Source organism: Neolamprologus multifasciatus, chromosome 14 (genome assembly GCF_963576455.1).
Source record: "Neolamprologus multifasciatus chromosome 14, fNeoMul1.2, whole genome shotgun sequence".
In the NCBI taxonomy this organism is placed as follows: Eukaryota; Metazoa; Chordata; class Actinopteri; order Cichliformes; family Cichlidae; genus Neolamprologus; species Neolamprologus multifasciatus.
This window is the reverse complement of record NC_140452.1, coordinates 40,445,241-40,471,211: the sequence shown is the minus strand read 5'-3', so window position 1 is coordinate 40,471,211 and position 25,971 is coordinate 40,445,241. Positions and strand designations below refer to the sequence as shown.

At 41.3% G+C, this 25,971-nt stretch overlaps 1 protein-coding gene across 1 annotated transcript in view; it reads left to right on the top strand.

Moving 5' to 3' along the window:
- The window catches only part of LOC146504683 (unconventional myosin-Ic-like), a 59,148-nt gene extending 35,788 nt beyond the window's left edge, over window positions 1-23,360 (top strand). Inside the window, 32 exon segments of the mRNA XM_085184750.1 lie at window positions 1,922-2,077; window positions 2,655-2,770; window positions 4,314-4,512; window positions 4,939-4,965; window positions 4,968-5,021; window positions 5,286-5,465; window positions 6,433-6,531; window positions 7,070-7,180; window positions 8,269-8,340; window positions 8,538-8,657; window positions 9,862-9,935; window positions 10,404-10,509; window positions 11,651-11,731; window positions 12,448-12,539; window positions 12,684-12,778; window positions 14,261-14,307; window positions 14,388-14,468; window positions 14,981-15,086; window positions 16,470-16,587; window positions 17,418-17,531; window positions 17,676-17,752; window positions 17,846-17,914; window positions 18,016-18,100; window positions 18,662-18,821; window positions 18,949-19,032; window positions 19,119-19,212; window positions 19,288-19,343; window positions 19,421-19,556; window positions 19,688-19,758; window positions 19,859-19,956; window positions 20,101-20,200; window positions 20,972-23,360. Coding sequence (XP_085040876.1) covers window positions 1,922-2,077; window positions 2,655-2,770; window positions 4,314-4,512; window positions 4,939-4,965; window positions 4,968-5,021; window positions 5,286-5,465; window positions 6,433-6,531; window positions 7,070-7,180; window positions 8,269-8,340; window positions 8,538-8,657; window positions 9,862-9,935; window positions 10,404-10,509; window positions 11,651-11,731; window positions 12,448-12,539; window positions 12,684-12,778; window positions 14,261-14,307; window positions 14,388-14,468; window positions 14,981-15,086; window positions 16,470-16,587; window positions 17,418-17,531; window positions 17,676-17,752; window positions 17,846-17,914; window positions 18,016-18,100; window positions 18,662-18,821; window positions 18,949-19,032; window positions 19,119-19,212; window positions 19,288-19,343; window positions 19,421-19,556; window positions 19,688-19,758; window positions 19,859-19,956; window positions 20,101-20,200; window positions 20,972-20,998 — 3,105 coding nt within the window. The 3' untranslated portion in view covers window positions 20,999-23,360.
- Window positions 23,361-25,971: the final 2,611 nt, after the last annotated feature.

Sequence of the window (25,971 nt, the reverse complement as noted above, 5' to 3'; positions counted from 1 at the left end):
ACTTTGCCCACTTCAGTTAGAGCGATAACTTTGTACAGCCCTGCTCCTGGCTTTCTCTCTAATTCTTTAGGGGTAGTTGAAGCTCTTTGAAGCTTTTCTACAGGAAGTTCTGGATGATGTACAAGCAGACACTTGGTTGTGTTTTGCAGCATGTGTTGGAATAAATTGGAGGTCTGTGAGTGGCTTGTAAACTTCAAACAGTGTTTCTCAGCATCGGCCTGAATGTTTTCTGCTGTAGGCTTCAAGCTGTGAGGGGGGGCTTGGGATTTTCTCCTGGAGGTTGTAATGGTTAGAATTCTGCACCTGTTTCCACATGTTTGCTGCTCTTTATGTTGTATTATTATTATTATTATGTTTTTAAACATAATTTTTGACTGTTTCACAAAGAAAACCGTATATTTAGATGTCACACTTAAAAACTGATTCACTTGATTTTACTTTTTGTGGAATAAACAATAAATCAATCATAAAATAGCTGTTAGATTAAGGATTAATTGACATAATAACTCCTTCGTTTGTTTTGGAGAGCTAATCAGAGACCAGAAATGTCAGAGACTGCAGTACTGCAATCTTTTTTTTTATTACCTCTGCCATGGAGGTCCTTTTTTGTTTGTGTTTGCTTGAGTGTCATTTTGTCTGTAAACACCATAGCTTGAAAAGTTGTGAATAAAACCTTGTATGGGTGGAGAGTGGGGTCGTGTTAACAATCCATTAAAATTTAGCTTGCATCCAACAACTTGCATCCACTAGGTCAACCTAATAACAAAAAGCCTTATAACTTAGAAACTGATTCTTACAACTGTGCTGTGTAAGGTATAGAAGGTACTGTATAAAGATTTAAAATGTCATGTTATATTTGACCTCTGACTTCTCCTGCAAGATCAATAGATTAATCTGAAGGTCTACGTGACAGTAATGCTATATAGAGATACTTATTATTTGGATAACAGGATTAACTTGTTTAAAAACATCTTACTTGATATTCATTACTAAACATTGAAACGAATGTAATAAACGCTGACCTGATTGTTACACATGTGGTATAGCCATACTCAGAATGATGTCGGGTATATTAAAATGGGCAAATAATAAAAGCCCACACTTGTTTTTACTGCACTGCAGATTTCTTAAAGTACCTTTTAAAAAGTACAAAAGTCAATATATAGTAAATGCGATACTCTCCGCTTCAAAGTAAATCGTGCCCAGAGAGTGAGCTGGCTCGGTGAAGGTGTGCGCTCTCCCAGTGCTTCTTGTTTTGTTTTATTTTTTAGATCTGCACAGTAACCTGGAACATCTCATTTTGAGATTCAAGTGGGAGTGTTAGCAGGACTTGTAATCTGCTGTCAATATAGAGAAAATGTGGAAGTTAAAAACTGTTTAAAATGTGTCATAAAACTGAATTTGAACAAAATTCATACCAGCAAATCAGACCTTTTTAGAAATATGACAAATTGTTAGTGGATCTCTAATAATAAGCAGTGAGCTATAAATATCTGTTGAACGTGAATAAGATTAGCCAGCACACCACAGAAAGCCAAGCCCAGTTGTACAAGGAAAACATCAAAGACTACTGAAGAGAGTTTTATTTACTTCAGTAAATGGAGCCACAAGGAGTGGCTTCAAGGCCAGCCAGCATGCTGCAGTATTCAGCACTTCCATAAAACAAACACAATCTCTTGGATGCAACACGTTTGAGTTTCAGGAGGAATGTCATTGTGTCTTGGTGCTGCTCTAGCTCGTGTTTTTGGTTGCTGCTTCCCTTCAATCCTCTCAGTCCTCCCCTAATGAAGATGGATCGTGCTTGCGTGCTGTAGAGATTCTGTTTCTCCTTGCGTGGCAGATTGTGGTTTATGAGGTGTTACTCTATTTCGGTATGTTCATTCACTAACCACACCTCCTCCCTTTTTCTCTGCTCCTGTAGGTGGTGGCTAGTGACGGGGTGCGGGCTATGATGGAGTCGGCCCTGACAGCCAGAGACCGGGTGGGCGTGCAGGACTTTGTCCTACTGGAGAACTACACCAGTGAGGCAGCCTTCATAGAGAACCTACGCAAACGCTTCAAAGAGAATCTTATCTATGTGAGTGGGCATGGACATGTGTACTGCTATCATAAAGGTGGTGACCTGTGTCCCAGCACTCTTCATAAGGATTTATTTACATTTTAAATTAAGAGTTCCTGTAATATTTTACTCATTTAAATATTTATTCTAAGCCTGATGTAACTGTGTGGAAATGACCTCACTGCTGTCAAACAGAGCAGTGAGCCATGAGCCTTGTTTCTCTTTAGTGTGGACCTCTGAGGTTTGTTTGTTTTTCTTTTTCTTTTTTTTTCTTTTTTTAAAAAAAAGCAGTATTATGTTGCACTTGGAAGAGGACAGACCTCTGAATGATGCAGAGATTATTTAGATTATTTATTTTTACCTCTGTCCCACAAGCAGGCAAAGGAAAAATAATGGTGGGCATTGAGTTCTGAATTAAAAGCTCACAGCATGCTTGCCCAGGGTAAGACATGCAGTTAAGATGTCTATGTGTCTCTGATAAAGCTACGGTGTGATTCTCATCACACAATACACACTCAGGATCCTACTAACAAAGTGGTAGTAGTAAAAGTCCATCATTTTCATGTAATGTGACCTCACGTTTCCTTTTCCTTAGACATACATCGGTTCAGTGCTGGTGTCGGTTAACCCCTACAAAGACCTGGAGATCTATACCAAGAACCACATGGAGCGATACCGTGGGGTCAACTTCTACGAGGTCTCACCACACATGTAAGTAATGTCAGCGTCGGTCGATCTCACAGTGCGCAGCTCAGACTGATCCAGCATGGGCTGGGTCTGAAGACTGCATTTGAGGTGCAATGTTGCATCCAAACTTTCATGGGTGCATTTTAGGCACTCGGGGAGAAACGTGATGTTAGCTTACGACCTCCTCATTTTGAAACCATAGTATTCAGTCTTCAATGGTAGTCACACTGTTGGAGGGCTACAGACTGAAATCAGAAAGCTTCCAGAAGTAGCACTCTTGTTTTTTGACTGCAGTTTTGTTGATAGTGACTGTACCATGGTTTGTTGTTTGCACTATTATGACACGGACGGTGCTGTCGGAATGAGATGTTAACTTTATGACTGACTCTTAAGTAGCCCACGGCCTACCATCATAACAAATAGTGTTTTCCTCATCTTTGCTCCTGTGATGTGAAAGGCCTATGTTTGTGTGCCTGTCTGTAAATCCTGGATTATATAAATAATATATTTGAGTGAAAGCTTGGGGGGAGGATTCCGTGCTGTTAGTGATGAATCACCATTTCTGTAACACTGACTGCACCATTCATGGTGGACAGTGTGTTTACTGTGGTCATGTTTTTGCTCCTACAGCCTAAAAGAGGGAATTTGTTGAAGCTTTGTGAGGTTTTTTCCTGTCGATGACATAACGGCGTTCCAAATATTGCCGCAGAGCATGTGGGAATACTTTCTCTAAGTGCCAAACTGCAGAGTCAACTAGCTATAATGCTGTGAAAGCCTGTCTGTCCTTGTATCAGTTAAAGTTTGTTTGAAAGGTGCCACAGAAATGGTCAGAGAAAAACAATGCTGAGCATTATAACGGCTCCCAGTGGCATCATCGAAACATTTGGCGAGCTTTCTCTCTCTTCTCTGCTGTAACCACTGCTAGTTTTTTCTTTTTTTTCTCCCAACTCTCTCCCATTAAACACTCGAGCATGTGGGTTAATGTTTTCTCGGCCCCTGAGTGGAAAGAAAGATGTGCTTTTGGCAAAAGAGTTGTGGAAAGAAAAGTAAGCAAATGATGGTTACCAGAGAGAGGGAATTCCTCTGACTGAAGCTGACCCTCTACAGTATAACTCTAACGTATGCATACAAAAGATGTAGCTAGTGTAACGGGGCTGTTTTCTTAATATTTCCAAATAAGCTGAAACAAATGGCAGTGGTGATAGCAGACAGGGCTGACAGGCTATACTGTAAGTGAAACAGCTGTTTTCCACTCTGGCCTTTCTGCTTCACACGGATAGTCTGCTATCTTTCCATGCTCCACATGCCATGAGGCACTGTCATATGTCACATTCCTAACGCAAGTTTTCCAAGTTATCCCAGCACAACATTTTTTTTCATCATCATGACTGAACAGTAATCATGTGTTAATTTTATTTCCATTTCACCTCTTGATCTGCCCTCTTTTTTTTTTCTTTTCTTTTTTTAAGAGTAAAATGGTCTTTAAAAGTATTTATCATTGGTAATCATAGCTATTGAAACTGTAATTTACAGTCATGATGAATTTATCTCTGCTCCACTCCTCCAGCTATGCAGTGGCAGACAACTCAATACCGCTCCATGAGGACGGAAGGAAGGACCAGTGCATCCTGATCTCAGGTGAGAGCGGTGCCGGGAAGACTGAGGCGTCCAAGAAGATCCTGCAGTACTATGCTGTCACCTGTCCAGCCAGCGAGCAGGTGCAGACGGTGAAGGACCGCCTGCTGCAGTCCAATCCTGTGCTCGAGGTGAGACATTGTGCCATTTTGGCTAAAAAATAATGGCCGAAAATGTTTTTTCTTTTATTTTTTTGAATAACTTAATGATGGTGTGTTTAGATAAAAACCTTTATTTTGGAGGATGAAGGCGGTCCACAAGCACCGGAGCTTTCATCAGCGCTTGTTTAGGTGTCTCTATGTCTCAGCCAGATGTGTTCCAGATGTCTTTTAAGTGTGTGTGCATGCCCTGTACCCTGTAATCTGTGCTACTGTCCTAGACAGACCACCGCAGGGAGTCTAATGGCTGCGCTTTCTCCTTCCTTTCCTGCTTTTTCCTCGTCTGTCAACCCGTCCTTATCACACTTGTTCTCTCCCATTTTCCTGTTATCTCTACCTCTTTAATCTATCAATCATCGCTCTGCCTCCTTATCCCACTCCACTCTGTCCTCCTTCCAGGCTTTCGGCAATGCCAAGACGTTTGCGTTAATGACAACTCGAGCCGCTTTGGCAAGTACATGGACATTCAGTTTGACTTCAAGGTGAGCACAGCACGGTGATTTATACTTACAGCTACTTTAAGCAGTGCAGCAAGAGAATCTCAAATGTAGCTGCTGCATTTTCGACACTGAGCATGAGAATCGATTAAGCATTATTTTTTTTTAAAGTAAACATAAAAATATGAAAATCCCCATGAACTGCATGTAATATCAACCCCCAAATCACACCCTCAGTACCCCAGCCTCACCCTCTCCGCCTCGCTCCCTCGTCCCCCTCCCTCTTCTGGCCTTTTGTTCCGTCGGCAGGGAGCCCCAGTGGGAGGTCACATCATCAACTATCTGCTGGAGAAGTCGCGTGTGGTCCACCAGAACCACGGGGAGAGAAACTTCCACATTTTCTACCAGTTGATTGAAGGGGGAGAGGAAGACCTTCTCAGACACCTGGGCCTGGAGAGGAACCCGCAGCAGTACCAGTACCTGATCAAAGTAAGAACGTAGTACCTGAACTCGTGTTTGTGGTGCAGCTCATCTGAGTTTTTATTGAGCGTCTTATCATCATGGATGTGATCATAATCCTTAGTGTTAGCAGTGTTAGCAGTGTTAGCACTGTCCATTCACGTATTCTAACTTGGTCTTTTTGGAAACTACAGTCAAAAAGACTCCATCAGAAAAATTGCTGTGCAGCTCCTCCTATGTGAAAATGCGTAAAAGCAGCTGCGTGTGTGCGTGTGTGTGTGTGTGTGTGTTGCTATTACAGAGATCATGAGGTAACCTAAGGTCCTCCTTGGATTATCTCATGACCAAACAGCACTAGCTTCAACATAGCTTGGCTGCTTTAAAGCAGTGAGGACAGCAGAGGAATGACAAGTAGAGTTCCTGTGGGTTGGGTTTTTTTGGGGGTGTCTAGGGTAGTAATCAACATGTTAAAAAAGAAAGGTTGCTATTAATCATAAAATAGAAGTGTTTGGTTTAGCTAATAAGACTGCAGCATGCTGCCTGCTCAGGTGGAACTGCTTTCTCACAATTGGATGGGAAGAGAAACATTGCTGATGAATAACTGATTTGTAAAGATTCACTCTCTCTCTCTGTGACCTGCCAGAAACCACTGGCCTGCACTGTGTGCTTGTCCTAATGGGAGCTTGGCTAATACCTCACGGTACAGGGTGCGGAGGGGTCCTCAGGGGAGCGGTCTGCCTTTAAGGCACTAGCTGAACTCTCCCCCTCCCAGCAGCTACCGAGCAGAGCACCTCACATTTGTGTTTGTCTAAATAGGTGTTTAGCTCACATATAAGTAGGTGTTTACTTTACCTGTAAACAGCAATTTGCACATTAGCTGCTTTGTAGGGTTTGCTGGACATATTTAATAAAGGGGATGAAAAGCTAAAACTGACTGTAAATAAGCAGCATGTTTAAAGTGCTTTAGGTCGTTCACATGTTTTTCTTCTTTCCACAGGGAAACTGTCCCAAAGTGAGCTCCATCAACGATCGCAGTGACTGGAAGGTAGTGAAGAAAGCCTTGACTGTGATTGGCTTCAGTGAGAACGAGGTGGAGGTGAGGACAAAGGCCACGCTGGCATGTATTTAGTTTTGTGGGAACATATAAGTTTAACATGGATAATCCAGTGTGCATTATTGCCCATGGAACAGTTTTACTACAGGCTGTGCTGCAAACACTGAACTGTGTGTGCCTGAGGGGGTTGTTTCTGCTACTCTGTGGGCGTTTGTTGCTGAAAGTGTTTGTGTGATTTGTGTGTGTGTGTGTGTGTGGCTGTTATTCTAAAGTGAGATGTTTCTTGAGCTCAGCGTGGGAGTCTTCCTACATGTTCGTGAGCCTGGGCTCGCCTCCAAAGCTCTTTGAGATCCCACACTGCTCATAAAGTGAAGAACAGGTGTGAGTGTGTGTGTGTGTGTGTGTGTGTGCAGCTCTGGTTTGATACTTCCTGTTCTCTCCAGATCTTAACTTTAATCAAAGCAGCTCGTATCAGTCTCATAAAGATAGCCTTGGTAGTAACTTCAGGTTAATCTTATCACGCCACAACCCTTTGTTCTTCTCCTTTTTTCTCACTCCTGTTCCCTCCGTCTCTGCGTAGGAGCTGCTGAACATAATCGCCAGCGTTCTCCATCTCGGCAATGTGCAGTACGGCGGAGAAGACAGCAATGCCTGCATCACCTCTGACATACAGATAAAGTACCTGGCCAGGGTAAGACAATGAAAGCAACAGGGCTTTTAGTTTTCAGACAAGTCCCTCATGGAAAGCAGAAGAAAAGTGAAAACACTAGGATTGAGTGTCACATATAAGGTATCCTGTTTGAGGCAAACAAATTGCACATTTCTTTTCACTTCAAGCAAACTTTGACAAACATCTATTGAGCTGCTTTAGGTAATAATTTTCAGCAGTCTGCTGAGAACGTTAATAGCTATTCAAACTGTCCTATTCACTTGATAACTGCTTGTGCCTCCACACAGGCAGCAGTCAAGGCTGAATGCAGTCTGCTTCCAGACCATTCATCTGTCCCTTTTTCTTATTTACATTTAAATTTAACATAAACCTTAACTTAGATTCAACATTGTTTTGTTTTGTGTTATGGGGTCAAAGGTTAAAAGTCACTGTAACACGTCCGTCTCACTTTGTTAGTGCTGCTTTTTGGGGGTTTGAAAACATTCTGGGAAAAAGGTTGATTTGGACTGAGATGAGCTGGTTTGGTAACGGCGATCTGTCAAAACATTTTGTGCCATAACGTTCACGTGCATAATGAGGGAACATTTTCACACAAGGCGAGATTTTGGTTATAAAAGGTCAAAGTTCACCTTTTGCCCCAAGAGGTTGATTCTGTTCATCTGGACGTAGCGTTTTCAGTGCGAGAAACGTTTCGTCACCCATCCAAGTGACTTTTTCAGACTCTACATGTTAGGAACATGTAGAGTTGAATTCAGTATTATTGTCTAAGTTGCGTCTAAATTCAGTGTTTCTCAGAACTATATTTCTGCTACTTACTAAATGTTTTCTAATCGGGTATTGCCCAAAAAAAAGAAACTGCCCTCACTTCTGCTGGCAGGTTAGAGCTGACTTTGTGGAAATATGGGCCCCGCTCTTTAATTTGTCAAGCATGCGATATGATCCTATCATTACTTTCCACAGAGAAGGCTTTCATTCATGCCTTTAGTCTTCCAGTTAGACCAGGAGTCAGACCTAATGTGCAGATACCAGAGCAGTGCGTCACTGCCGACCAGCATGATGTCTGTGTGTGTCACCGTGGAGCTTCCTAACGCTGCCGTGCTTTTTTCCAGTTGTTAGGAGTGAATGTGTCGGTGCTGACGGAGGCGCTCACACACAAGAAGATCATTGCAAAGGGAGAGGAGGTGGGTTTGGATACACACTCTCATTGTGCGATAAGCATTTGTTTACAAAGCCTTCCTGTGTGTGTAATGTCTGCTCTAATAGTACACTGATTTGTCTAACTGTCCCCGCTGAGCCCCGTGTAACTCTGGTTTTGTCAGTCTTTGCTTGTCTGCACTTGTCTCTCACCTTCCTGTCTCTCTGTGTGTTTCATCATCAGCTGATGAGCCCGCTGAACCTTGAGCAGGCATCGTCAGCCCGGGACGCTTTAGCCAAAGCCGTGTATGGACGCACCTTCACCTGGCTAGTTAACAAGATCAACACATCGCTGACATACACGGTATACACACGCACACATACAGTTGATAATGTTTTCAGTTCACCGTACTTTTCTGTTTAACCTGGAGTCAGTTACTACATCTGTCACACTGATTACTGTAGCACGGAGCACATCAGTGTCCCTGTATTGTTACGGCACAGCTCCACCTTGTGGGCACAGTCTTGTATCATGTCCTGTAGTACCTTACTGGTAACAGCTTGAACACAAATAGATTCAAATTAAAAGAATTTATAAAATCAGTTTTTGTTCTTGTTTTTTGCCCAAAATGTTTCAACGAAGACCATGAAGCTTTAAAGTTTAAATCTTAACTTGTGATTTTCCTTAATAAAATGTGTTTATTGATAAATTTATAAAGCTACCCTTAATTTAACTTTACCAAAAATTAAAAATGTATAGACAAAGTTTCAAAACATATCAAAAAGCGCACTAATAACGGCCATCATACATGCTGGACGCTGCACATGCACATATACATTGAGTGCATTTCTTATTTCTATAGTTTCACATTTGTCATGAATATACATGTTTTTTTATATTATCACACCTGTTACGTGAAATAATCCCATTTTCAAAAAAGAAAGAAAGAAAGAAAAGAAACGATACCAGTTTTAGCTTGTTTTCTATTTCCATAAATTTAACTTTTATATTTTCTTTAATTCTTTTATCCTCAAGAATTAATCCATCTAATATGAACCATTACCTTTAAATCTAGAGGCTTAAAAACAACCTTATTATAGTGCAGAAAACAAGAGGTAGACGCCTGAACCAGTCTTTATTTTTTTTCTTGTTTTTTATTTTTTTAGCCAGTGAAAGAGAGTAGCTAAAATACTTGGTTTTAAATTAAGTTTAGAGTCTTCCTCTAAATTCATTACTTTACAAATTATTTTCCAACCTCTCAGTACATTAATGCCATGGCAGTTATCTATCTTAATGTTTTATTTCTGCAGAATATTATTCAATCCAGTTATTATATCAATGCTAGCACTGGTCTGATTTACTGTATTGCTCAACCTCATTGGTAGTTTTGTTCTGAGCAGCATAACAGCAGGGGTTTTTTTTAGATGATGAAATGCCACTTCCCTCACCCAGTTGATTTTCAAATATTTAAAGTGTTATGATTTCAATCTTTTGGTGTTTATTGTATACTGGGACTTTCCTTTTCCTGTATATTACAAATGCGTGTTTTGTTTGTTTTTTCTAACAGGGCGACTCTTCCAAGAATTACAGTGTCATTGGTCTGCTGGATATCTATGGCTTTGAGGTCTTCCAGCACAACAGGTACAACTACCCCCAAATTAGCCAATGAATCCTTTTTCCCTGTGCTAGAGAACTTAGATGAACTCATTTGGATGTGTTCCACTTCCATTGTCGTCTACTCCAGCGGTCCCCAACCCCCGGGCCGCGAGAGTGAGACTCGGTGTGAAATGTGTGGTTTTCAGAGTTTTTATAGGTTTTCAGCGTTATTTTGTTATCGTTTTTATTGGTAACTCGGTTTTCCTGGGTCTTTTCACGTGTGTTATGAATAAATCTTCTTTTTTTTCGGTACCGGTACTAGTTTTATTTTGATGTATTTATCCGCGACACCTTAAAGGCCAGTCCGTAAAAATATTGTCGGGCACAAACCGGTCCGTGGCGCAAAAAAGGTTGGGGACTGCTGCTCTACTCTGTGAACAGTGTGACAAAATAAACTAGAATCAACAGGTCTCCTTGCTTTGTCTTATCTGTCTCGTTTGTTGCATGTGTCAGCTTTGAGCAGTTCTGCATCAACTATTGTAACGAGAAGCTGCAGCAGCTCTTCATCGAGCTCACCCTGAAGTCGGAGCAGGACGAGTACGAGGCCGAAGGCATCACGGTCAGACACTCCTCTCTGTCTCAGTGCCCACACAAATAAAGTTGTGCTGTGATCGACCTGTTGTCATATGTAGTTTCCCATTAAAAGTACCATGTGTTCCTCAGGTCTGGTTTCAGAAAGCTTAGACAGTGATGGCCGTGGACCTTTTCCATATGTAAAAAATCTGCTGTTTGCTTCTTCAGCTGCAGCAAATGTACATGTAGAATTTTTTTCTCTCCTTTTTTAAAAATTTTGTGCAGGGGTTTCCCTGCTCTGTGCACCGCTCTGTTCATGCTTTAAAGATTTCCTATTTACTTTTTGCACTTTTTGTTTGTTTTCATCAGTGGGTCAGTGAGAGTTCAGGCTCTGCAAAGAGCTCCTAATGCAATTGTGTCTGCAGTTTTCCAAAGTAAAGCCGATAATTGAATTCACTGTTCTGCTTTTTTCCCCTCAGAGTCTAAACTCAAAGTAATTTAGAGAAAGTGCACATATTTTTAGAAGATGCAGACCCATTAGAAATGAAGCCCTCTTATTGGTTGAGGTGAGGGAGGCGGGGGCCTTTTATTTACAGATTAAAAATTTCAACCTCTTAAGAAGATTACATGTCAAAACAGGTCTCCACTGAAAGATGTTTCAAGATGCTGACTGTTCTCCTCACTTACTCTTATTCTCCTCATTTATATTCAGTGAATTTTGATTTTGTTTGGCCCTTCAGAACAAGAGCATCTTGTTTTCATTCTAATGTAAATGTCTATGTGGTCAGAGAGCAAACAAGTTGTGGGAGAAGCTTGGATTCTCTTCTCAAAGAGTCCATTCTTATCTGATATCAGAGCTGTAGGCTGCCCTCTCTCTCTCTCTCTCTCCCGCTCTCTCTCTGCCGTCTCAGTGGAAATAGTTTGACTGTGCTAACAGGTAACAGGACCTGCAACCACCACACTCAGCCTGGGGTGCACTGTGCACTGTGATTTTGATTCTTGTGCTTTCAAGTTGTTTTGTGTCTTGGTCTTATCAATTTCTGGTGGCAGCTCAGATTTTAATGAGAAAAAAAATCTATTAATGATTTATTTTTCCTATCTGTGCAGCAGATCATTGAGCTGCTCAGCAATCAATGTCATTTTTTTTCTCTTAATGATCTCTAACCATAACTTTTGTGCATTTCCAGTGGGAGCCAGTGCAGTACTTCAACAACAAGATCATCTGTGACCTGGTGGAGGAGAAGTTTAAAGGCATCATCTCCATTCTGGTGAGGAGATATGCTAGTCCCTCTCACTTATTGCTTATGGTCTAGAAGCAGAAATATTTAAAGAATGTATGGGTAAGCATATTAAAAAGAATAGTCTTTAGTGGAACATATCAGACAATCAGGAATAATCCATGCATAGACAAGCACATAGACCTTTGTCTCCAGCTTATTTAGTGCGTAGGCCTGAGAGTGACAGTCGAAGCAAAAACTAAAAATGTAAAATCGGGGAAAAAAAACAAACAAAGATGTGGTGAATTTGGTTGAAAAGTGACAGAACACTTCAGTCTGCAAGCTCCTCAGACTACAGCAGATTCAAACCACAAACCTCTTCCTGCAAGGCGAGCGCTGCTAACCACTGTGCACTGTGGGTCCAACAAGTGTTGGCTGTTCAGTGACTGCTATAAAGAAGCTCACCATGTATCATCTACATTTAGATATGTTACTGTATGAATGAATCAAACTTATTTTTTGTGTTTAGAGACATTTTAGGGAGAAAATCAAACATATACCCAAAGATTAAGAGAAAAGTTATGATTTTAAAATGTGAAAGGGAGATGTTCCTGCTTACCTCAGTGAAAATTACACCTTTTGTTAGACAAGTGAACAAGACCTTTTGTACCTGACCTTTAATACACAGGACACAACAGGCAAGTGTGACAGCCAAACTCTGAGAGTTTGTAGTCACAATATTTGACCTCTCTGTTCATGTGTCACAGGATGAGGAGTGTCTGAGGCCCGGAGATGCCAGTGACTTGACCTTCCTAGAGAAGCTGGAGGACACCGTGGGCGGACATGCACACTTTGTCACGTTAGTTTGATATTCTCTCTTCTCATCCACAGCTTATACAGTGTAATCTCACATAAAGTTCAGCTTGTCAGACTTTGAACTATTAAATGTATCCAGTTTATTTCCTGGTAAATCAATGTTGTTTGTTTGTATTCTTCCCTGCAGTCACAAACTGGCAGATGCAAAGACCCGGAAGGTAATGGGCCGTGATGAATTCAGACTGCTGCATTACGCTGGGGAGGTTAACTACAATGTCAACGGTGTGTGTGTGTGTCTATTTATATATATGTATATGTGTGTGGTTGTGTTGATGTGAGAGTGTACTGCTGTGAACAGTGTCAACATCAAAGTAGTGCTTCTTTTTTCTAAGTGGAAAAAAACAGCCAAGGACAGCATGACCTCATGCCGTTGCATGTTTGTTATTGTGGTGAATTTGGCAAAGCAGTCAGGCATGTCAGACTCCTTTCCAGTACTAAATACCAGTACTGTTTGATAATACTCCCAGTATATGGTAAAAGCTACAGAAGAGTTACAGAAGCTCTAATACGTCACATAACAAAATCACATACATCAGGCCTGTTCTTACACAGTTTGTTTGTAGCAGTGATGTGATGGATTTTTTATAAAGTTATATAAATAATCCAGTTTCTGACCATCTTCTTGACATTCAAACATAACAAGTAGCAATTTTGAACCCTTATTCTTAATGAGTCAACATTTCAGAAGCAACGAGCTAGTTAGCCACAAATGCACTGTGTGAAAGTACTTCTTATGAAAGTCCTGCTTACTTCTTATGAACCTTGCTTGAAAAAGGTTAATTCACCAATTTGGAAGGCTCACCTTAACAGAGAAAGCATACAGTTAGTAGTTATGTTATCTGTCAAATTAACCTGTAGTAGTAGTAAGTACATTTGGATACAACTCTAAATATATCAGCCTTATTTGCTATTAAGCAAGCTGTTAAAGGTAACCTATTCTGTTCATATTTTTAAACTTTAATTCAGTAGCTTTGCATAATTCACAGTCCAAAATTATCCTTACGTATTTGCTTATCCCAGGACTTCATGCAGCCTTTTAGTTTAACGTCTGACTGAAACAAGACAACGTTCTTGTGACTGGATGCCCCTCACTAACAAAGTATTTGAATAGCAGTTGGCTGTGGCCTGACCATATTAGAGGTATCCACTTTGAGTAATGTAACGCTGAGCCAAGAGTAGAAAGAAGCATCAGCCTGAACCCTAAGTTTCAGTGACGACTTGTACCTACACTGATCTTGAGCTGTTTGTCGTGGTTAAAATGAGCATTTACATTACATTACATTGTAACAGGGTCATATATGAAAGGAAATGAGGAAAAGTCACATAGATCCGCTTTAAGACCACTTTGAAAGATCCTCAATTGAAAACGGCTGTTAGCTAACTTGTTGCAGCTGGAAAATCAGAAAATAAAATTTTTATTTAGTGTGGTATAAAATCTAATTCAGTATTAGAAAAGTCTTCAGTCTGTCTAAATTGAAAATGTACCACTGTTTGTTTGAGTTTTTTTATTAGTATTATTATTGTTTTAGCTTGCTTGCTGTATTGGGAGTTTTTCCCTTTGAAGGAAGACCAAGAAATAATCAGAGAATCTGGATTTTTTTCTCTCTCTCTCACATTTGAAGAAGAGAAAGTCAGAGCAGTGGGCCAGTGATGAGTGTTAATGTGAGGTGTTGCATTTTCACATCTGACTCTTTCTCCTTTCAGGATTTTTGGACAAGAACAACGACCTGCTCTTCAGGAACCTAAAAGAGGTGAGACAGAGTTTAAGCGAACCATTTTCTTTCCCAGAGTTGACGTTCAGGCTAAACGTACCCTGCGTGTGTGTCTGCAGGTCATGTGTATGTCAGAGAACAACATCCTGACGCAGTGCTTTAACAGGGAAGAGCTGAGTGACAAGAAGCGTCCTGATACGGTGAGATACCTCAGTGTCCATCTGTGCCTCCCTGCTTCAATTTCTGAGGTTTCCTGAGGTCTGCCGTGTTTTTCCTTGTTTGCATCCCAGCATACTTTCCCACAGCAAAACAAACAGTGGTGTGTTTCCCCTCTCCAGTGCTGAGTGGGCGGTCTGATGGGGATTCTCTGTGGCTACCCACTCACTGAGGAATTCCCTGACACTTGTATGTCCTCCATGCACGCTCACTCACACAGGACCTGTCACAGGCTGGCGGGTTAAGAGTCCCAGTACTCCACACTGGGCCCAGTGTTCAGTGTCAGCTGGGCTTGCCGTCACATCGCCGCCCCCTGCTTACGTTGCTCTTCTTAGCTCATCCTCTCTGTCAGCAGGCTTCAGTTTGCTCTTCTCCTCGTCACTTTTTATCTTTTTAAGTCTTTGCTCCATTTGCCACCTAGCGTCCTCTTGCCTTCATCTCTCTATCCCCTGCTAACCACCTCTCATTCATCATATTTCTGTGTCTGCCCCTCCAGGCAGCCACCCAGTTCAAAGCCAGTCTGGCGAAACTCATGGAGATCCTGATGTCCAAGGAGCCGTCGTACGTGCGCTGTATCAAGCCCAATGACTCCAAGCAGTCAGGTATGATTTCAAGTCCTTTTTCTGTTAATGTAGTGCAGAACACTCTTTCAAATGTTGTTGTTAAATGTTTGAATCGATTGTTCGCCTCATTCGGTGACAGCTAGTGGATCACGATTTCATAATGATCTCATATCCATCATCAGTCTAAGGAGCTTGGAAAGAAAAGCGTCTGGACTTCTTTAAGTTGCTTGAAGACGTTTCACCTCTCATCTGTTCAGTTCTGAACTGAAGAAGCTTCTTCAATGAGAGGTGATACGTCTTCAAGCAACTTAAAGAAGTCCAGACGCTTTTCTTTCCAAGCTCCTTAGACTACGATGAACCTTCTCAGACATATCCATCATCAGTCTTTGCTTTTTTCAATGCAAAATCTAACTACAGAACAATACTTTCCTCACAAACACAACATAAATAATACATCCAGGGCACAACAAAGAGTATAAGTATGAGGCCAGGAAAGCGAGGAAGACAGGGAGGTGACACAAAGGTGTCAGATGTTGAGTAAATTGGGAGCATTTATGTCCGTTTGTGTGTACCTGCATACGCCTGACCCTCTCTCCCATATTATTGCCTCCTTTTACCCCCTACAACAAAATGATGGTATTTTTGCTGTTATTACTACCAGCTGCCATCACCACTCTAAGTGATGATAATAAAAACAGTTGACAGATGTGAGCTTTCTACTCTCTTTAATCTGCTCAAACAAAACCAGTGACTTTACTGGACATTTACAAAGAAGCCTGTTGTTTTGGTGGAGACCTGTGCTGATACTGTTTTCCAATTGCAAAGCTTAGGTGTAGTTCATAAATTTAGATTTCAACAGCATTAAAATGTTTCAAGTGCATGTAGTAAGTTTTAATTCTGTGCTTTATTTGTCTCTGTTAATGTTTCACACTATATAAATTCAGATTTTCAAAATAAAATACTCCTGTAATAAAGTTGTTTTTTGTTGTCAGCTCGATTCAGATTGCTATGAGTGTTAGTATTTTTCAGAGGGTCAATGCCAGCTTTATGCAATACTTTTAGTAAAAGGAGCTTCAACAAGATAATTTCCCCACAAACCTCACATTCATTTTGATATTTCAAAAATTCTGACCAAAGCAGGTTGGATTTGGGGTTGTTGTTGTTTTGTTTGTTTGTTTGTTTTGTTTTTTTTTCTGCTCCATCAGTAGCTGCAGTGGACCTCTCCGTGTGTTCGTCAGTATATCGGACCAGCCCTTTGTTTCTCTCCACAGTTGGCCTTTTGTTGGTTTCACACTCTTTCTTTGTCCTGTGTCACTCCCACTCCTGCTACTTAGCATTTACTGGTTTTCTCTGGTTCATTTTACTCTGCTGCCTTTCACATTTTTCTCACTGAGCCTGCTCTCCCTCTGCTCTCCGTCACAGGTCGATTTGATGAAGTATTGATCCGTCACCAGGTCAAGTATCTGGGACTGATGGAGAATCTGCGGGTGAGGAGGGCAGGCTTTGCCTACAGACGCCGCTACGAGGTGTTCCTGCAGAGGTGATCTGCCACCACTAACATGTTTCCACAACATCTGCTGGTGTCATCGCAGCAATCGGTCACAAAGATTCTCACATAGAAACACATTAGTTTTAGTAATTTATTGAACATTATTAAGTAAAAATATTTAGATTCATTCATAACTATGGAACAACGTAGTATTGAGTACACTATAGTAGCTTTTAAAACCTACCAAAAGTCTCAAATACCTCCTCCTCATACCCCAAGTCATTGGCAGCAAAACAAGAAAAAAGTTCAAAGCTGCTCAACAGTGACTATTCCCAGTATTTAAACTCGATTTGAATGACAGTAAACCCATGCTGGTGTAGAGCTATTATTCTTCTCTCAGGTGAGTGGCCTTTTAAGCCAACGTGTCTTAACTCACCTTCTGTTATCATTGCTAACTTTAGATTTGGAATAAAGGGTGAAAAAAAGAAGTTTCCTGAAGCAAAAAAAGGGGAAACAGAAAATTCCTTGTTACTTCCTGTGACGTTAGGCAAAAGCACTAAATCCTCACAGGTCAGAGGCTGGAACAAGGGATCATTTGGCAGTCTTACTATAGATAAATCAAACAAATCTTACATATTGCACATTATTTCTCTGACTGGTTTGTGCTCGCCTGAGACATTTATTTACCTGTATGTCTTTATCTGTTAAAAAGTGGGTCTCTGATAATGATCAGGCAGAGGTGAGACAAACAAATAAGGGCTGGCCTCCAATAGAAACTATAGAAATAGCTGGCTAACCTGCTGTCTTATAAACAGCCAGACCCTTTTAGTTTTTGATTTAATTCAAATGATTACTTTGTTTTTTTTTCTTTTTATATTTAGATACAAGTCCCTGTGTCCAGGCACGTGGCCTAACTGGGATGGGAAGCTGTCAGATGGAGTTTCCACATTGGTCAAACACTTGGGATACAAGCCTGAGGAGTACAAAATGGGCAGGTCAGCCGCACTGTCTGATGAAGATGTCAAAACTAATCTGTCATATCTGGCAGCTGTCACAGATCCTGTTGTATAAGAAGCACTGTCCCATATTTTGACTTTCTTTATCATGTCTGTAATTCCATGTCTTTCATAACCACTTAGATCCAAAATCTTCATTCGCTTCCCAAAGACCTTGTTTGCCACAGAGGATGCACTGGAGACCAGGAAACACAGTCTCGGTAAGAGTTGGCAAGTCTCAATAATGTATGCCGTTATATTGCTGACAGACAATGTGCTGCAGGTTTGAGCTTGTTGCCTCTGTCCCCACACAGCCACCAAGCTGCAGGCGGGGTGGAAAGGCTACAGCCAGAAGTGCAAATACCAGAAGCTCAGAAACTCAGGTAGGGAGGTTTATATAAAGTTTATACACGAGATACATGTGTATCTCATATTTACAGGAAATCTGAACCATTTATTTATGTGAATTTGCTGTATCTGGCAGCTATTGCAGTCCAGGCATGGTGGAGGGGGATCCTGGCCAGAAGAAGGGCCCAGCGCAGACGACAGGCAGCAAATACAATCCGCAGGTACAGATTATACCGGATCCAACCAGTAGATGGTGCCAAACTTTAATGAAAACGTTTATCCATAGAGACCACGTTTTTGTGTCAGAGGCTGTGGACCATTGGAGCAGCCTCAAGTGGAGATTAGAGGAACTGCAGTTTTTTGGCACTTTAGTATTGCCAAAGGATTGTCCTTACATGTGACTGTGAAATGTAAAGTATGGGAAGCTCTGTTTGGTTTCATTTAAACATATTTAATTACAACCTTATAACCTTACCTCATTTGCCTTAATTACTAACAGTCAGATTTCGTGTTTTACTCAACAGACTTGCTTTGAGGATCAGTCCTAATAATAATCATTTAAGTAAAGTGAAACAAAATGCAGAATAATTGTCAGAGAGACAATGAAATAAATGGAAAAAACAAATCATTACATTCTGAAAGCTATGAAAGTTCCAATGAGTTCTTTTAAAAAAATATATAAGGGTGCTGTTTCATTCTAATGTTTCCCTTAGGATTAGTGTGAAGAAACTTTATGTTGCTGGTTTTTGATGATTCCAGCTCCTTTCTTGTCTCTCCATCAGGTTCATCAAAGGCTTCATCTACCGTCACAAGGAGCGCTGTCCAGAGAACGAGTATTTCCTGGATTATGTGCGCTACTCTTTCCTCATGAACCTCTGCAAGAACCTGCCCAAAAATGTCCTGGACAAGAGCTGGCCCACTCCTCCAGCTGCTCTCACTGAGGTCAGAATTCAGATTTGACTGAAAAATGTTCATGTAAATGTTCTGTCTGGTAAGACCTTCTCATATAGAAAATGAGTGAAAATTGAAGCCAGTAGTCAAGTAATGTGAAACTTCTGCGTGTCTGTAGGCGTCTGAGCATTTGCGTAAGATGTGCATGCAGAACATGGTGTGGAGTTACTGCAAGAAGATCAGTCCTGAGTGGAAACATCAGGTGATGACTGCCCCGCGCTCTCTATCACACTGTAAGTTTTCTGGTTTGCTGCTTGCTTCATTCACATCACTCTCGCCTTTGAATAGATGGAGCAGAAGATGATTGCCAGCGAGATCTTCAAAGACAAGAAGGACAACTACCCACAGAGCGTGCCCAAGCTGTTTGTCAGCACCAGACTCGGTAAGCCATTGCTCTCTCTGCAGCCAACGAGCTACAAATGCTTTCAGATCAGTGAACGTGTCTGCTCTTATTCAGATGGCGAGAACATTAACCCCAAAGTTGTGCAGGCTCTGGGCAGTGAGAAGATGAAGGTTAGTGAAGCTTTAGACAGTTTTAACTACAAGCTCAGCATCAGCATGTACTGATCTTCCTGCGCTTTTGTCCCCAGTATGCAGTGCCGGTCACCAAGTACGACAGGAGGGGCTACAAGCCCCGCCCCCGGCAGCTGCTGCTCACTGCCAACAGTGCCGTTATTGCAGAGGAGGGCAAGCTCAAGCAGCGCATTGACTACGGCACTCTGAAAGGTCAGAGGTCAAAAACAGACAGACGCTTCTCGTGTCTTCTTGTCTTTTAGCGGGTGTTTGTCACATAATTTGGAATAGTGATTGACATTTTGAAAAGAAAACAGCCACTAATTGTTGTGCTGTGTTTGCAGGCATCTCCGTCAGCTCTCTTAGCGATGGCGTGTTTGTTCTGCACGTGCCCAGTGAGGACAACAAGCAAAAGGTGAAGACGAGGACACCTAACTGCTTTGCTGCTGTTTTGAAGAAGAAAAAAAACGTCCCACAGAAAAAACTAATTTGCGTCTGCCTGTGTTTCCTCGCAGGGAGATGTGGTTCTGCAGAGCGACCATGTGATCGAGACCCTGACCAAGATCGCCATCTGTGCTGACAAAATCAACACCATCAACATCAACCAGGGCAGGTGAGAGGCAGAAACACACACACTGTTCCCCACAAAGCTGTGCACAGTCTGCACTGGTAATCTCAGGCTCCTTTTATGTTAATCATTCTGGAGTACTTTATGAGTGCCTCCATGATTCTCACTGCCCCTCTGTTGCTTCCCCAGTATAAAGTTTACAATGGGTCAGGGGAAGGAGGGGATAATAGATTTCACACCTGGATCAGAACTGCTGGTGGCCAAAGCTAAGAATGGACACTTGTCTGTGGTGAGTGTGCTTTATCGTCTTCTGCATCATTATCAGTTCTATGTTTTTGTCAGCAAAGTGTTTACAGATATTTGGGGGGGGGGGGGGTTGTCACTTTGTTGTATACTCGTTTTTCAGTCTGCATTGATGAGTGCTGGTGCAGCTTTAAAGGGTGTATCTACACATCATTCACAGTTCTAAGAAAGCATTTAAACCAGCTTTCTTTTAATTGGTTGCCCGACCACCTGCCCAACAGTGGGTGGGTGGAGCATCTGTGTTCAAAGCCAGAGCAGTGTGCGTGAGATGACCATATTAGGTTGTAGTAAACACATGGCTTAATGCTTTTCAGCATTCTTTATTACTATCACACACACGGTTGCTGTACAAACCACAGCTACAGCTCAGCATACCAACAATAACACTGACAGGAGCCAGTACAGACTTTAAAGCCAGAGAGGCGTGATTGCAGCTGCTGCTCAGGTGCGTCCACCTCCCCTGCAGTGGCACCGCAGACCATGCCCCGCTCTCAGTGATGTCATATAGATGCAAGAATAGAAAAACCTCCGAGCCTCTTAGCTTATTCAGTTCTATTGTTTTTGTTCCTCTAAGAAGAAAAAAGAAAGAAAAAAATGTTGCTAGTTACTACAGGAACAGCTTTGCTGACTGATTTGAATCGATTTACTGATCCTAAATGTTGTTGTGTGCTGTTCAACTGCTGTGAATAAAGATTTTGGTGTAAAGCAGTACGCAGTAGTTTCTGAGTTAAGGTGAAACGTTTCTCCTCCCTTTCAGACGGCTCCCAGGCTGAACTCCAGATGATGGCCACTCTGACCACACACACCAGGACCCATGTCCTCCTGACCTCTGCCATCCACCGATCACATGACTGCAGACTCCACTCTGCTTAAGCCAATCAGATGCAAACTGTCACTAATGGGTGGCATGTGTTTCCGATTTAAACAAAAAACGATAAAAATCCAGCTAAACTAATTGATATATTTATGTTTATAGATAATATTTTTGGGATTAATACTGTTTAATGCTGTTTAAATATTCTGATTTTATATATGAGGCCAAGGGATAACAAATATATTTGGTGCAATTTTCTTGCACCAGCTGTTTATTGTGCTTTATATGAGAACATGACCAAGAAAACAATAAGGAAAGTGTTAGAATAGACGACAGTGAGATGAAGGGGGCTGTTGTGGATCAAAGTCAGGGTCAGCTGTTGCCTCTTTTTCTTTTTTTCCCTGTTTACTTTTTTATTTTTATTTTGTCTGCCTGACACTGCTTCGTTAACTGGGCGAGTTATTAAAGCTGTATCTTGTTGCGGAGTGTTAAGAACAAGGTTTGACAGCATGTAGGACAGATGCTGGGAGGTTTGACGAGGAGGAACAGGAACTTTTCGAACATTCAGTAAATATTTGAGGCCAAAAAAAACTTTTTAGTGTCAGATGTGGCTGAAAATACCTTAAAGAGTTCAATTTACTACTGAATACTCTTCACAATCTTTATTTGTACAGTGTTTGAGTAAGAAGAGAGGTAATTGTGAGAGAATCGCAGCAGCATGTTCTTTAAATGCTGCAAGAAAAGAACAAAGTAAGTGAGACGGGTTTGTGGTAAAGGCAAGAGAAAGACGGGGAGAGAGAAGTGAGGGTGCAGCAGTGGTTTGCCTTGATGCTAGGTGCTTGTGCCTTTCTCTCTGACTTTATTTACAACAGTTTTACAGCTCTTCACCGCCGTGTGAGAACCATGACGCTCCAATGAGTCGAGTTAAGTGCAGATGGGAACCTGCCATCCTCTCAGTGAACGTTGGATTAACACCAGCAGCAGCATGTACAGCACACACCAATTGTTCACCACCACAGAGTCCCTCCATCACTATGTCTGCCCTCCGCTCCACCCTCCTCACTTCCTGTTACACTCAACTAACCAGGTGTTACTACACCTAAATAGGCTTTCACCAGTCTGACAGCTAACAGCATTTTGGCTTTTAAAAATAATAATAATAATAATAATAATAATAACTTTAGCCCTGTGAGACTAAATTTTAAAGCTGTATTTGGTTCAGCAGTGATTGTACTTTAATATTGGGCTATGTTAAAAGGCCAAAAGATGCTATTAATCGATGAGAAGATTGAATTGACAAGAGTCTCATGTCTTAATTGTAAATATGTAGCTACATCCAGCTTGATTTAGGAGAGAATAATGGCCCGGTTTGTGGGAAAGACTTTGGTTTGATTTATGGGAAATTTCCAGGAAATCTTGTTTGTTAAAAGCCCTCCTACACATTTGGTTTTGTAATCGTTAATGAAGACAGAATGTAACTCTGAGCTTTATATCTCCAATATAGCCTATTGGAAGGCTAACTCTTTTCTTTGCAATTATAATCAAGCTAACAGTTTCCTCGCTGTAGCCTCATGATGTTCGTTCACTCATATGTGACAACAAAAGTAGACTTCTCAGAGCAGGACACCATCTGAAAGGCCAAGAAAATGCCATCTGACGCCAACTGTCACAGCAGAAGTTGTTCAGGTGTAACACATCCTGTAGTTCAGTTCAGACATTTCTGTTTAGCCCTGTCTTACCTCTGATTCTCCCTGAAGCCTGCAGCTGAGACCAAAGATGGGGGAAAGGTTTTGTTCTGGAAAACTTTTGAGAGCAGCTCCAAAATGTTTCCACTTGATGTCAGAACTTTGTCTCTGAGTGCTGCTGCTGCTGCTGCTGCTGTGTGCATTAGCCAAAGGCCCTGTTGATTTCTAGTGATTATGTGTTGTATGATTAATATGACGTTATGGTGTCGTACTAAATGTGTGTGGAGATGTAATGTCCATTTTGTTGTGTTTTACCACACGACTCACGACTCAGCCAAACGAGGTTTGATGATGTGAAACGTTTTGGGGAGAAGAAGCTTTTTGGTGTTTGTTTAACCCAAAACTTGTCCATGTGCCTTTGTTAGTATAGGCAAATATAAGACGTGTCTGGGAAGAGGAAGACCCTCTGTTAGCCTGCCTGGAGATGCTCCCTCTCTGTGTATAAGCTTTATTCAACCAATCACAGATACAACTCTTGTTATCACTCCTGAGTTACTGTATCCACCAAACCAATGTAGAATTCTGCCAACACACTAAACCATGACATAGAATTTGAAGAATGAATAAATTTGAAAATTAAAAACAAACTAGCTGTGTCTGCTGGGTGTTGCTTTTTATGTGTGTGTGACCTATCCTTTTTTCCAAAGGGGTTGTTAAGTAGCCCAGAGTTAATAAAATGGCAACAACATGCAACCCTGCTTTAGCAGGGTCCAGAAATGCCTGCTGATGTGTTTTGGGGTTTTTTTCTAATATTTTCCAGGTTGGTTTACAATGTGAATAAGACCAAATGCAAATCTCAGAGTTAGGGTGTGTAACCAAGATTGTAATTTATTATTTTTTAAGATACCTGAAAACATTAATATTTATAAACGATTAGCAACTGAAACTAAACAGGAAACACTTAAAGTGAACCGGTTATGCTAATCCATATAATAAACACTCATCTACCACTTTATTAGGTGCTAGACCTGAGTTGGACCCCTTTTGTCTTCAAAGCTCTTTTTAATTCTTCGTGGCATCGATTCAGCAAGGTGCTGGAAACTTGCCTCACAGATGACTTTGTGGCATGATGTGTTATCGTGCTGGAAGCAGCCATCAGAAGATGCTACACTGATCATCAAGGGATGGACATGCTCCACAAGAACACTCAGGTAGGCTGTGACATTTAAGCAGTGTTCAGGATGTACTAAGGGCCTAAAGTGTGCCAAGAAAATAGCCGCCACCTGCAGCCTGAACCATTGATACAAGGCAGGATGGATCCATGGTTTCATGTTGCCTACACTAAATTATGACCCTACCACTCAAATGTGGCAGCAGAAATCGAGACTCATCAGACCACATCCATGTTTTTCCAGTCTTTTGCTGTGTGATTTGGTGAGTTGTAGTTTGTTTCCTATTCTAGCTGGAAGGAGTGGCACCCAGTGTGTTCTTCTGCTCTGCTTCAAGTTTAGACATGTTGTGCATTCACAGATGCTCTTCTGCATATGTTGATTTAAATGAGTGGTTATTTCCTTTGGTCACACTGCTTTGAGCAGATACTAGTCTACTCTGACCTTTGGCAGCAACGCTGGATATTCTCTCTGTAAACAGTAGAGATGGTTGTGTGGGGATATCTCAGTAGATCCATTTTTGAAATTCTCAAACCAGCCTCACTGGTACCAACAATCAAAAATCAAGTCACTTAAATCACATCCTCTCCTCTTTCTGATGACTAGTTTGAGCGTCAGCAGGTTGGTTTGACAGATGTGTCCACGACCAAATACATTGAGTTGTTGCCATGTGATTGGCTTATTAGATATTTATGTTAAAGAGCGGTCGATACAGTGATCAGTGAGTGTAAAAGGTTTAGGTGATAAGCAAACTTTCAGTGTTCAGTGGATGAACCGAGGAACCGCACCAGGCCTCGGTATATGATAAATAAGGATCGTTTTCAATGTTGAAACATGGAAAGCTACTCCATTAGAGTCCAACAAAAGTAGTATAGAGGTAAAAACTGTCATTACAGGCCTATTTTAATTTTTAAAAAATCTATTAAAAATAAGAAATCTAATTAAACATCAAAATAATGGAACAGTAACAAGTTGTGTGAATGACTTGTTGGTGTTTTACAGCTTGATTTGTTCAAAGTTGCTTTCTTGAGTAGCAGTTTTCATACTTACTGGTTCCCTTCTTCACACTGTGGTGTTATGAGATGGACTGAGAATAGTTGGAGGTCCTGCAACAACAGGAGCCCGGAAAGTTACAAACCTCATGAATGTCAACTAGTTCAGGCTGCTGAGGCACTGCTTTATTTTTTATAATCTGCAGGCTGTCGCCACGTCAGAATCCCATTTTGAGACTTTCACCACATCGGTGTTGTGCTTACAGACAACATCTTGCATAAATATTGTATTTATTAAAGTTATTGGGGGGAATTTTAGGCTATAATCAACATATGAAGCACACTGCTGGGGGAAACAAATATTGACAGGGAACAACAAAGCTTATAAAAACTGTCAAACACCTCCCTATACTTCATGGTGTAAGTGTATATGCTGTGCAGCTGCTCAAGTTCAATCATTAACTAATTTTAAAAAAATCCAAGTTGGATGTTTTATAAAATACAGATCAACCTGATATCATCAGAAAACTGTTTTCATGCACAAACTGCACTGCAGGCAGTGAGACGTCAGAACCACAACGGCTCATATCATATTCTTCATTTAAACCATGTGGGGATAGAACCACATGCAGGAGTCAAATCTGATCCAATTACCTCCTCAAAAGATCAGGATAGTTGTGTCAGTGCTACAGATACCTAACATGTCACAAAAGCAATGATCTCCATCTCCAAAGTGTCTGTTGTTGTGGGGAGGATGAAATAGGAATGGAGCTATCGGAGTCCCACTGAAAATGCTATGTCCAGATTAAACACAATCAAACTTTTTGGATTGAGCGTGCATCAAGACCGTTATCTCATGGTAATTTGTTTGAATCGGATTCAACAGACTCCTTTAAATGGCTCCACTGATCACGTGAGTGCTGATTATGTGATACTGCTGTCTCGCTGAACCTTTGAGAAGCACATTTAACTGTCTTATAATCTCTGCACTGCGCTGTCATGGTTTGAAGCAGCAGCAGGTGTCGCCCACTGAGAATACTCCCCTGGTGTTATTTGCCCTCCTCAGAGGGACTTTTTCCTCTGGACCATGTAAACCC